Source organism: Cyprinodon variegatus, unplaced genomic scaffold (assembly GCF_000732505.1).
Source record: "Cyprinodon variegatus isolate N-32 unplaced genomic scaffold, C_variegatus-1.0 Scaffold1741, whole genome shotgun sequence".
NCBI lineage: Eukaryota > Metazoa > Chordata > Actinopteri > Cyprinodontiformes > Cyprinodontidae > Cyprinodon > Cyprinodon variegatus.
Genome location: NW_015152194.1, coordinates 24,509 through 36,992, shown reverse-complemented (window position 1 = coordinate 36,992; position 12,484 = coordinate 24,509). Strand labels below are relative to the sequence as shown.

General features: G+C 39.6%; 1 protein-coding gene across 1 annotated transcript in view; it reads left to right on the top strand.

Annotated features, from left to right (window-relative positions):
* prex2 (phosphatidylinositol-3,4,5-trisphosphate-dependent Rac exchange factor 2) overlaps positions 1-12,484 on the top strand; it is a gene marked incomplete at its 5' end in the record, with an annotated part of 77,604 nt that overhangs the window by 58,903 nt on the left and 6,217 nt on the right. The window contains 3 exons of the mRNA XM_015404435.1: positions 1,791-1,857; positions 4,789-4,979; positions 10,052-10,154. Coding sequence (XP_015259921.1) covers positions 1,791-1,857; positions 4,789-4,979; positions 10,052-10,154 — 361 coding nt within the window. The remainder of the gene's footprint in view (positions 1-1,790; positions 1,858-4,788; positions 4,980-10,051; positions 10,155-12,484) is intronic.

Sequence of the window (12,484 nt, the reverse complement as noted above, 5' to 3'; positions counted from 1 at the left end):
AGTACTTCCACTTTTACCATAGTATTTTTTAACACAAGTATCTGTACTCTTAATCAAGTACGGAAAGTGAGTACTTCTGTCATCTCTGGTCTTTTGTGATCCATCTTCACAAACTCTCACCCCTGTAGTCTCACTGCAGCAGTACTCACACTCTTCATTTCCTGCTGTATCCAGGGTCTACTGTATGGTAGCAGTCTCAGTCCTCCCCAAAAACCACCTCCAGCTCTCCCCCAGGCACTCTGAGGCCGGCCAAGAAAGATTGTCTCCCTAGCGCATTCTGGGTCTTCCTCCTGGAAGGACGACCTTGGAACGCCTGCCAAGGCAGGTGTCCAGGAGGCACCTGAAAAAGATGCCTGAGCCACCTCTGCTGTCTCCTCTTAATGTGGAGGAGAAGCGGCTCTAAGTTGAAAAGGCTGAAGATCTCAGTGGTGCAAGATGCACTTAACTTTTTGGGGGGTTTAGATAAACAAAACACAACAAAAAAAGTATGTTCATGTTTCCCACTTTTAGATCTGTTAAGTGTATATTTTCATATTATGGCAGTCTCTTTTACACCTTAACACTTTGTAACCTCCACTTTAATAGGTCATTTGAGTGAAATGCCCATCTTGAACCCATTACACGCACTGTTAGCTGAACCAAAACCAAGCTCTGCTAGTTGTCGGATTCTGCTGCACGCTACAAGGTTAATGCATAATTTGGCAGTTAGGGGATTAAACACCTGGAAAGCTGCCATAAGTGCATATGTTACATTACTCATCAGCAGCTCCGGAGTAAATATGCAAGGATGCTAAGATAGATTTGCTTACTCCTGGGACTCATGTCTCATTAGTCAGACAAATTATCATTCTGGCTCTGTAATGTAGTCGTATTTTGTGGATTCTTTATTTTGTCACCCAGGGCTGAAGAATATTTATAACTGTAAAACATTTTACTTGATGATTTTATCTGAAGTCCCGTTAATGTCAGGGTACATGAATTGTCACCTTAAGACATCCTAAATCCAATTTTACTTAATATTATTATTGTTTTAATGTCGGGAATAGGAACCACATTGGATGGATTGCCTCACTGCTCTTTTAATCACTTTACAGCAGAATCGATGCAGATGAATGTGATCCGCTTCACTTAATCTTGTAAACAATCTCCATTTTTCAGTGTGCTTTGCAGTCTTTTAAATCAGGGTTATTTTTTTCCTTATGCATGGTTTCACAAATGTGTTGCATAAGGCTGAATTTGATCCTTTAGAGCAAGGCTTAATGGAGTAGATTGATGATTTTATTACGTCGGCTTTAATGGGGTGTAATATCCCTATATTTAGCTCACTGTCTGAATACTGACATCCGATGGAGGCAAAGACTGCTGAGTTTGCACCAGCAGCAATCAACCTCAGATGGGCTCATTGCGGCAGGCTGCACAGCATCTGCATGCAGTCACTGATACAGTGCTGCCTCCAGTGGACGCAGAGGAAAACAGAACAATTGGTCCTGATCTGCATGAATGAGTGAAGCTTTGGCATTTTGGATCAATTCCCAGGACAAGAGATGCTTTGTCTGTGTTTCTGCTTTGCTGTGCCCAAGTTACCCTGATTGATAGTGAGATGCAGGCTCTCCATATAAAGAGGCTGGCCTACTTTTTTCCAGGGAGGAGGCCAGTGATCTTGATGATCTAACAGTGAAGCATATTAGTTACCAGACTATCAAAATAGACTATTTTAAAAACAAACCGCAGTACATATCCACACATAGCATTTTTATTACTCATATTAAACATAACTTATTTCTTCTCAGGGCTTTTTTCCTGGATCAGTCCAACATACCGCCCAGCACTACACCCAAAGCCGCCCTCATAGATAAGGTAAGACTTGGACTCATTTTGCATCAGTAAAACAATCTATTTGACTTTAGGGCCTCACATGTGCTTACAACAGCCAGAAGTTTACAAGCAACCATTATATGCATAAATATTTCAAATAAGTATGGGCTTTTAAAGATGCATATGAATCTTTGTTTGCTTATGTTACAGCTCAAAATGTTATAAAGAGTAAAAATAGACAGTTTGATTTCACTCAGATCGTGTTTTTCTTTTATGTTATTTTATATTTAACATGGCTATACTGTAGATTTAATTCAAGCTGAACTAAAGATACAAGCTCAAATAAATAACTGAATAACTTTTCCTTACCAGGTTGCAAACGAACCTTAGTTTTTGTCAAAATGAGTAAAGAACCGGCATATTTTACTTTTGTCTTCATTACAGTTGATTACCTCGAGTTCCTAACTCGGTTCAGCCACATTAAAATAAAAGGCTCCATGTTCATAATGTTCATTTATCACTATTTTGTCAGAAATTATGGAAAAACATTTATATAAACACCCAGCATCATTCAACATGTAGCCTTCTGATTCTGTCATTGCCCAAAGTACTGCCCTTATTCAGGTATGGCAATGGTTTATTCAACAAAAGAGTTATTTTTAATTCTTTCATTACCACCAAATCCCTGCATATGGGGTGTGTCAGCAATTTGTTTTTCTCCTTTTAAATTGTCCCTGCAACTTTGAAGACTTTTCAGTCTTCAAAGTTGCTTTTCGGTAGCTGAAAGGTTACATTTTCTAGGACAAAATTCCCAACTGATGGCTGATTTTTCCATAATCCTAAAACTATTAAGTCAAAATGGATTGAGATTTTCTTTATATCATTGTAGACATGGTTGGGTGCTTACCCACTGGATGGTAGGAGAGGGTATTTAAAAGCTGCACTCCATCTCCTGTCCATAAACAAAAAAACAACAACTAAGGCTACGTTCACACTGCAGCCTAAAGTGACCCAAATCCGATTTTTTTTTGGCCCATATGCGACCTGAATCTGATATTTTCATGGCTGTCTGAACAACACAGATCCGATTTTTTTCAATGCGACCCAGGCCACATGGCTATGTGGTCCTGAATCCGGTACGAATCTGATCTTTTCAAATGCGACCTGTGTCTCAACAGCCAGGTCGGATTCATCCGACCTGAACGTCATTAATACCCGACAAAGGTCACTATTCTGCGTCTTGCTATGCAGAAGCGGCAAGAAAAACAACAACGGCAGATGACGATGCGGAGAGCAGTATTTATGTTTAACCATATTGTAAAGATTGTGTTTTTATGGTTGGAAAAGACCTTTAGATGGGCGCCAGCACTACCATCCATGTTTACTTCTGTAAACATGCATGCTGACACTCCTCTACTGCGCATGCGGGACACTTGCGTTGTATGACTGCAGTTCACACAGGAGATCACATACAAGTCGCATTTATGTGGAAATATGAACGGCAACGCAAAAAAATCGGAATTGAGCATCAAGACCTGCAGTGTGAATTAGAGACTGACACTGGAGAAGGATTTTCACTCCTGTCCCGTCCCACTCCTACAGAAAAAAATTGTGTCCCGTCCCGATCCCGGGCCAGAGTAGAAATCTAAATCCTGTCCCGTCCCATTCCTGATGAAATTACTCCCACTCCCATCCCGAATGACTCCCGCTCCTGCACCACTCCCGTTCTTGTTTTTTTTTTTTACGTGGGTGAAAAACTCAGAGCGGAAGCACTGTTGGTTTTTGGGTCGTGTCGTTTTTTTTTGACTCGCATTATAGTGTAGGCTTCAAGGAAAAAAACTACAAAATGGCGGCGCCAGTACTGGATTTTTTTTCTTTCTATTTTATTTAATTTTTTGGCATCGATCCTAGTTTTTTTTTTTTTTTTAGTTACTATTGGTTTGCTCCCGCTCCCGTCTGCTCCCGTAAATGTTCAATCCTGTACCGTCCCAATCACGTGATCGTTACTAATACTGACTCCCATCCCACGGGAATCCCATGACCAGTGGGATTTCCGAAAAAATGTCAGTCTTTGGTGTGAATGTAGCCTAAATGTACACATTCTAGCTTGATGGTTTTAAGGTTTGGATTTTTTGCTTACTATTTTACCTTAGTATATTACCTGTGTATTAAGTGAAGCTGAAGACTGTATAGTCATCAATTATTTTATTACGCCATGTCAGAATTCACATTACAATAGTGGTTTCCCTTCCTATTCGAGAAAGTGAGGAAATCAAAGAGGGGATCACTTTAATATTAATTAAAATATATTGGAAAATAGTCATAGAATACTGCAAGAAATGTTTTAATGAGTAATACCCTCAAAAAAACCCAAAATGTTTTTTAGAAACTAGAGTCTTGGATAAAAATGATACATTTCTATTAAGCATTTTAATAGTGTCTGGAGAGAAGGAAGTACCAAATCTGACAACATGGTGGGAAATAACATCGGATATTTATAAAATGGAAAAGATGACCACTGCTATAAACAACAAGCAGGAATAGTTTAAGTCATGCTGGGAGAAGTGGATTGAAAAAAAATTCAAAAAGGCTCAGTTTTATTTGGAAAACGTGAGTCATTTGATTAATGATGACTAATGGTACCTCCCTGTTCAGATTTTGTTCCCTTATTCTTATTTATTTCCTTTACTTTTGAGATGGGAATGTGAATCAATCTGGAACAACACTGAGAAAAAAGAAACACATACACACACACACACACACACACAATATATATATATATATATATATATATATATATATAATATATATATGTTAAATGTACCAGTCAATTTAAAAACACTAAAAGCTTCCTGGCCTATTAGAGCTTTATGATCTGGAACAATTTTATGAGTTTCCCTCAGAACCATTTTGGCTGGCTACATTTTTTCCCCTTATCCTGTGCTCTACTCTGCGGACTTTTTTTCTGCCCAGTTGATGCGACCCCTCAATGCACTGGAGGAACTCTACCGTCTGATGGAGAGCTTTATCAGGTGCCGCCGTACCGCTGCCTGCCAGTACACCGCCTGTGGGGCTTCTGGTGTGGGGCTCCTCACTGTGGCGTCTGAGCTCTGCTCCCGTCTGGGAGCCACGCACGTCGTCATGTGCAACAGTGGTGTTCATCGGTGAGTCCAATCAGCCAATTAAAATGCAGTGAATTGTTTTAGATCTTGGGGCAGGAGAAATGCAGCACAGACCTGCAAAAAGCCCATTTACACAGTGTTCACCTTTGCCATTTTACTCTACAGATTCAGTGCTGCTATCATCTTCGATTAGAGCCCCCCTTTGTGTGAATTAACGCCAGGTATTCTTGTTAATTAGCCTCTTTGGTTTTCAATCCAAATTAAGGACTTTAAGGAGGCAGAGCCCTTTTTACACAGGAAGGCGACAGGTCAATTACCTCCTTTTTCATTGAATTCTATATGAGGTTCTGCACCTGTCGCTGGGGGTCTCATTCATCAGTGCTTGAAGACGGAAATATCCTGATCGTTTGTCACCCCTGATCCCCAGTTGCTGCTTTCATCTTCATCTCTAACTCCTTCACCCCGCCTGCCCACCAATCTCTCTGATACCATCTTTTCCTCACCCTCTGACAGTTTCCATATCTTTTTGTCTCCTTCTAACCCACCAGTGCGCCCATGCATTCTCTGCGTATGAGTGATGGCTTGACGAAGTGCTGCAATGGGAGGCAACCGCTCGCCTTAGCTTTAATCCAAAGTTTCTGCCTGCGGAATGAGTTCCACGACTTTATTTACTCACAAGTTGCATATATAACTGTGTTTTCTTTTTGAGCCGATTCAACTCCGTCTGACAGGGAGTCACAGTACACCGTAACATCAAAGTTGTCAAGTCCCGTCATATTTAGGGTTATTTGGGTTGTGGTTTCTTAGAAATTACCTAAAGCTGAAGAAGGAAGACTGAGGAAGTGAAAATTAAAACTTGACCTTTTCATGGAGCCAGATTACTACAAATACCAACACATCACTTTAAGTAAAAAGAAAAAAAAAGCAAGCAAGTGAAAAAGAAAACGAAACCAAGACAGTTGATTAGTAGTGTGAAACTGGATTCAGCAATGTGGCAGTCATCTAAGGCTGAATTGATTGGATTAGTTGGGCTGATGGATGAGTTTTAATAAAAGCTGTTCCCAATTTGCAGCATATCTCTCCCATCCAGTTTTCTTTGCTCATCACCCACACATAAATTAGAACTCGATGTCGGGTCAATTTTAGAGACACCTTTTGCTACGTTTACAGCTGCACATGTTTTAGGATTATATTTCTTACAGCTTTGCTCAACTAGATACAGATATTTTCACTTATTCCTTTTTGAAAACCCCCTTAAGCTCGATCAGATGGGATGAGAGACTGTGCACGGCGCTGCAGAAGGAGATTTGTGTTGCCTGAATGCTTAATTCTACCATCAGCTTTGATTAGCTTCCCTCTACTTGCAGAAGAGAAGCACTAAACACCATGATACTGCCACCACAGTCGTTCACTATGGCAAAGCCTAGCCTGGGTGATAAACGACACCTACAGCATCCATACGGATGTGCAGTGTTAGCTTTCATCTCACCCACTTGTTCTTCACAGTTAGACCAGAGATGGGCAACTCCAGGCCTCAAAGACATGCAGAAGAGTTGGCCTTTGAGTACAACTGTCCATCCCTGATGCAGACCAAAATAATTTACTGTGTTCTCATCTCAGTCAGGAGTAATGTAGTGTATGATTAAAGGTTGTCCATAATCGGCCGGTCAGTTTACTGTAGCTGAAAGAAATCTATGCTTATTTTTCCTTTATGATATGCACATTGTATGAATGCATATTGTGTTTTTTTTTCCCTTTTGTATTTTATCTGTTTTTCCCCTTCCTTCATCTTTCACATGTTTCCTCTTGGACTATGTTCTCCACTTTGGGTGTAAATGGGATGTGTTGGAACGACATAAAACAGATGGATATAAATCATCTCCCACTATCTCTCCAGCCCTAATGAACCTAGAAACTGCGCTTCGTGCACACATACACAGATTTTGTGCATTTCCTTCATCCTGCTCCAGCTGACAAGATATTTAAAGATTCTCTCCGAGTGATTCCCCCACCCCCTCCTCTTCGTCGGCATAGAACCTAAAATGGGTGCTTAAAATATTCTGAGGTTTGAACTGGGAAAGGACATATTTTGCACCTCTTTAGTGTGTTACTACCTGATGCATCCTCCTCATGATTGTTAGGTTCATTACTTTTATCACACTGTCAGGCCTGTCATAAAGTTATGCGACTGAATCCCAGGGGATAAAGTCTTGATCTGATTGACTTCAAGTAAGGACTTCTGGCAGCTATACCACCCCTGACGCACATCTGCTTGTTTTTTTTTTCCCTTTCTCATTTAGAGATAATAAACAAACAGCTCAGATTTCCTAATAACTCCATGGTGGTGGTTATTGAATTAAAGCAAACCTTGCAGCCTCAGAGCTTTGGACAGTTTAATTTGGAGTGAAAAGACCCAATCGATACACAGGCGCTTCTTGGTATCAAAGAAAGGTCAACTGAGCAGCTTTGACACTTGTCACTGCCTCACTAAGGATTTATCAATGAGCAGCATTGTGTTTGTGTGTGCTAAGGTGAAGACCAGAAATCTGAATACACACAGCACAGAAAATAAGTTAGCCTGATTAAAATAATTATATATTATAAATATATTCAACAAATTTGAAATGATGCTTGGTGTACTAAAATAAAAATGGCAGGTAAAGAGTATGTAAAGCATGATGGGAAATTAGAAGCAAAAATGTATAGCTAGCCAATAAAAAAGCTGATTGTATTTAAAAGCAATCCTGCTTCACATTAGCTGGTTTACTCATTAGTGATGGTGAATAAAAAGCTGGTTTAGCACCAACCACTCTTATACAGTATGCTGGTGTTTAATGTGGCAAAACATATTTATGGTATTGATTATGGTGGCATTTTTGAACTCCTAGGTCTTCACCTTTAGGGCCCTTCTTTAGAGTATTTTACCGTTAATCTTCCAGAAAAGTTCTGACAGAGCAATCCAAATGAATAATTTTTAAGAGTTATATGAGACAGTGGTTTTTCGAACTGGGTCCTCGGGACTGACCGTCCGGCATGTTTTATATGCATTTCTGCTGCAGCACATCTGCATAAAATGATTGAATGGGTGATAAGCAGGCCCCTCACCAACTTAGTTAAGTCGTGTGTGAAGAGGTGGGGAAATATTTAAAATCTGCAGGACAGTGGGTCTTGAGGACCAAGTTTGAACCAGTGATCTAAGGCTACATTTATACTGCAGTCTAAAGTGACCCAAATCCGTAAGCCTATATGCGGCCTGTATCTGATCTTCTCATCACAGTCTGAATACAGAGTTGATTTTTTTCTTCAATGCGATCCAGGTCACTTGGCTATGTGGTCCTGAATCTGCTCTTTTCAAATGCAACCTGTATCTGATCGGCCACATCACATTCATCCAACCTGTATTCCATTAATACTCAACAAAGGTGACTATTCTGCGTCTTGCTAAGCAGAAGCAGGGAGAAAAAAAATAACCATGGCAGATGATGAGGCGGATCTTTATTTTCAACCTTCTTGAAAAGATTATGTCTTTAATGCACTATCTGAGGTTGGGAAAGAAATAAAATACTGCAAGATGCGCTCCAGCACTACCATGCCTGTTTACTTCCATAAATACAGAGCAGTATAACACCTATGTTTGGAAATGTGAACAACCACGCAAAAGAATCGGATTTCACAAAAAAAAATAAAAATCAGAATTGAACATTAAGGCCTGCAGTGTGGACATAGCCTAAGAGACTGGAATCATTTAGCAAGCTATTCAGAAAAAACTGAAAAACTACTAATGCAGTCAGTTGCAATGTACTATATAAATGCACACTACAAGACTGTACAATCCAAAAACATAACAGATAAGAATTTTAAAACAGCTGATCCATATGCTCCACCTTTCAACATTTGATTCTCATGATTTTTATGACATAGAAGGAATGGAGAACTGATTATGTACAATATTAACAGCAATCTCAGGAATAAACGCTTTACTAAAACAGGGATCCCAGATGGATTCTAGAAAGCTGGTTTCAGAAAAAGAAAATAAAGCTGATTGAGTGGCTCAGTAAATAATGCTACTTAAATCATAAAGATTCTGCATAAAGGATTAATTTTTACATGGGTTTCAATTGGGTCTCACTTGTACAATGCATGTCGTTAATTTCTCCCTACAGGGACCATCTGAAAATGATTGTTTCCTGAAAAGGTTTCCATGTATTTCAGTTCACAATCTCATTTATGGATTATCTTGTGATTACAGTAGTATCCATTTGTTTAATAGCATGAATAGTGTCACACTATTTTGGTGTGAATTCCTTGTTAATAGTCCCATTAGAAACTATTTTGCTCAGAAACCAATTGTGTTCAATATTTACTACAGTATGTATTTTATCCACTGTACATGACTAAAAACGACATTTGCTGCAGCTGATGAATCACAGGCTCATGTCAAGACTCCTTTAACACACATTACATGCTTATGTGAATCTCTACCAAACGAAACACACTGACTTGTCCTTGGACCCTTTTCCTCTTCACCACAGTAAGCATAAATCTTGAGGAGTCTCTTCAGGTGCTGACAGACAACCTCTAGCTTCAGTCTCCTTCTGCTCATTCTAATAAAAACCCAAAACATTAGCCATGGAGGCTTTTTTAAGGCTCAGAAGATGCATGTTTCCTTGCTGTGACTAACTCAGCGAGGAAATGAGCAAACACCAAGCAGGAGGGATAAAATGGTAATGACGGCTTACAAAAAATAACCAAAATATGCTCATGCAAATGGGACATGCTTGAAATAAATTTTAACTTACAATTAACATATTGTTTGCAAATCAAACTAAGAGTTATTCAGGCTTTGAATTTCTGGCATTTTTTGTTCCAATCTACATCAAGAAGATGCCTGCGTTTTCTAAGAGAACGTGTTTAGAAAGGGAAACATTCTGAATGCCTTCTGTGGATGGAAGAAAAGACATTTTAGCATTCTCTTTGTTTTTCGTTCATGTTTATCCTCATTTGGACTAAATACATTTTTAAGATTAAATGGGTTGGAAGTTAAACATAGCTGAGCTCCTTGACTTTCATTTAGAGACTCAAAGTCTACACTTGTGTTCTTATCCAACCTACAGATGCACTTTGAGTGTCACATTGGAGCAGGCTATCCTGTTGGCTCGAAATCATGGCCTTCCCCCCCGCTGTATCATGCAGGCTACTGATGTCATGAGGAAACAGGTAAGACAGTCTTTGACCAAAGATGGCTTTGCCAAAGAAGCTGACTGTTAACACTGTCTTTCATTCAAGCTTGTGGAACAAAAATGGTCTACAAGTTATTTGTAAAGCTGCAAACTTTAAAGAATTGTTAAGAGTTTGCCAAACATCACAAAAGATGCTTTAGAAAGGTGATGATGTGAGGAACCAACCTTCAATATCCACTGCTGTTTGGCTGAGTTTAGCGTCCAAAGTTAGTGGAAATGGCTGAAAGTAAAATTTTGGGGATTTCTTAATGCTTTCTGCAAGCATGTGCCCACACCATGAAAACATCCATTTACCTTTGTATAATTGTGCTTGATGGATAAGTAAATGTGCTAGACTGCAACCCCATAAAATAATTGTATTTAGGAAGAATAACAGACACCAAACCAAACAATGCATTGCTAGTTAAGGAAAACCACAAGGAAAATTGCATTGATGCAGACGTTGAATGAATGAATGAATATTTATTTATTTCAGACAATAATATTAGTAACAAATTAACAAATAAAAAAGCATGAACCTGCCAAATACTACAGTGAAACTTGGAAAAGAAACTGACCTGAAGGTAAAAGTGGTAAAAAAGCGGTAAAAAAAGCGGTAAAAGCGCTGACCTGAAGGTAAAAGTTAGAACAGCCGCTAACCAGGCTGTGTGTTATATGCTCTTCGTTTTGCTCTAAACCATTACAGGTCATGGATCTTTTCTGCAGACATAATTGTTTGCTGCAGTTAGTATCTGTCTCTTTTTAGATTTAGGACCCAATATTCAAGCAGACAGATCTGGAAGATTTGAAACAATTTTTTAAGCAGTAAGCGTGCGGCAGATCTTCAGCTGGGGCGGCTAAACCGTATCTTCTGTAAGAGTAGAAAATCAGGTCAGTGACTCAGAAGTAAAGGCTGACAATGGCTAACAGCAATAGTCACTGACCTGTTTCAGAGTTCAGTCCGATCTCAGAAGAAGGAAATGGATCCGAGAGGGAAATTGTCCTCCGCTTGCGGCAGTTGCCGCCCTCCAGAGCTCCGAGTGATGTCCAGAGCTGATGCCAGCCGACGCCGAGGGGCAACGGTGTCCAGAAGGGAACATCCTGAGGCGAAGTCGAAGGAGAACCAGGTTTAGAGACAAGAAAATCAGAGAGGTGCAAAATGAGAATCCAATCCGAGGTCAGAAGAACAGTTGAAGTTCAATAAGCCGGTAGAATCCAGGGATCAGTTCAGAACAGATCAGACTACCAGAGCAGACAGGGCCAAAGCAAAACTCGGCATCCACATGACAGAAACGGGTCACGATTAGGAAATCAAAACAATGATCAGAATGCTAGAGCTACTCTCACCTCACCGAACAGCTCGGATAATCTGGCACCAAAAGCTGGAAACCGGTGGCATAAGTCGTGGCAGGAACAGGTGGATCTAATGAGAGATAATGAGCGCAGGGCAGAGCAAAGCAGATGAGTGAAAAGGAGAAAAAACCCTGCTTATGGTGCCAAGATCATGACATGTGGACCACATAGTCCAGTGGACCAGCTAGTCCACCTCCTGTCAAGGTTGACCATATTAACTTTCATGTGAACTTGCAAAATATTCATCCCTTTAAAAATGTAGCTTTACATAGGCAGTTAACAGCCCGCAGGGCTGATTTCCCTTTAACTTTAAAACATGCAGCTACTTCTATTATATCACGAACATAATTAGATCAAAGATGAAAGGTCCTTACTGGGAGCCTAGAACTGTAGTGGGTTTTATAGGCTTTAGTTTGGTCATCTGACTGATTTCTGATTGGCTGCACCTCACTCTGCTTGTCCTTTCTCTAATCTTTTCTTATATTACTGCTTTATGAGAAAAACCATATAGTAAGGAAGCTCTGAATTTAAGGGAAAAATGTCAGCCTAGAATATTTTTATGGAAAAAACTCTCAAGCTTCAGTCCTGACTGTTTTGCATGTGTGTTTCGGGTCAAGGGTGGAAATTCCATCTTTTCTTAAGCACATAGAGATTTTCACTCTATAAAGCCCTCAGCCGTGACCAAATCTTGGCTAGCTGCTTCGTGTCTTTTTTTTAAAGTGTAGTCTGGATGGTTATGTACGTAGCTGCTTGAAATGGAGAAGTCAAACAGCTAAGATTTTGCATAACTTTAAATGTTTTAAGTTGTAGTCTCAGAAAAAAATGAGATTGCAGTGGTGTGGACACTCTATTGTGTGGGATTTTGTTTTCTGATTTTTTTTGTCACATTGTTTACAGTTATCAACAAAAATAGTGAGCCAAGTCTGATTGGATATATATATATATATATATATATATATATATATATATATATAT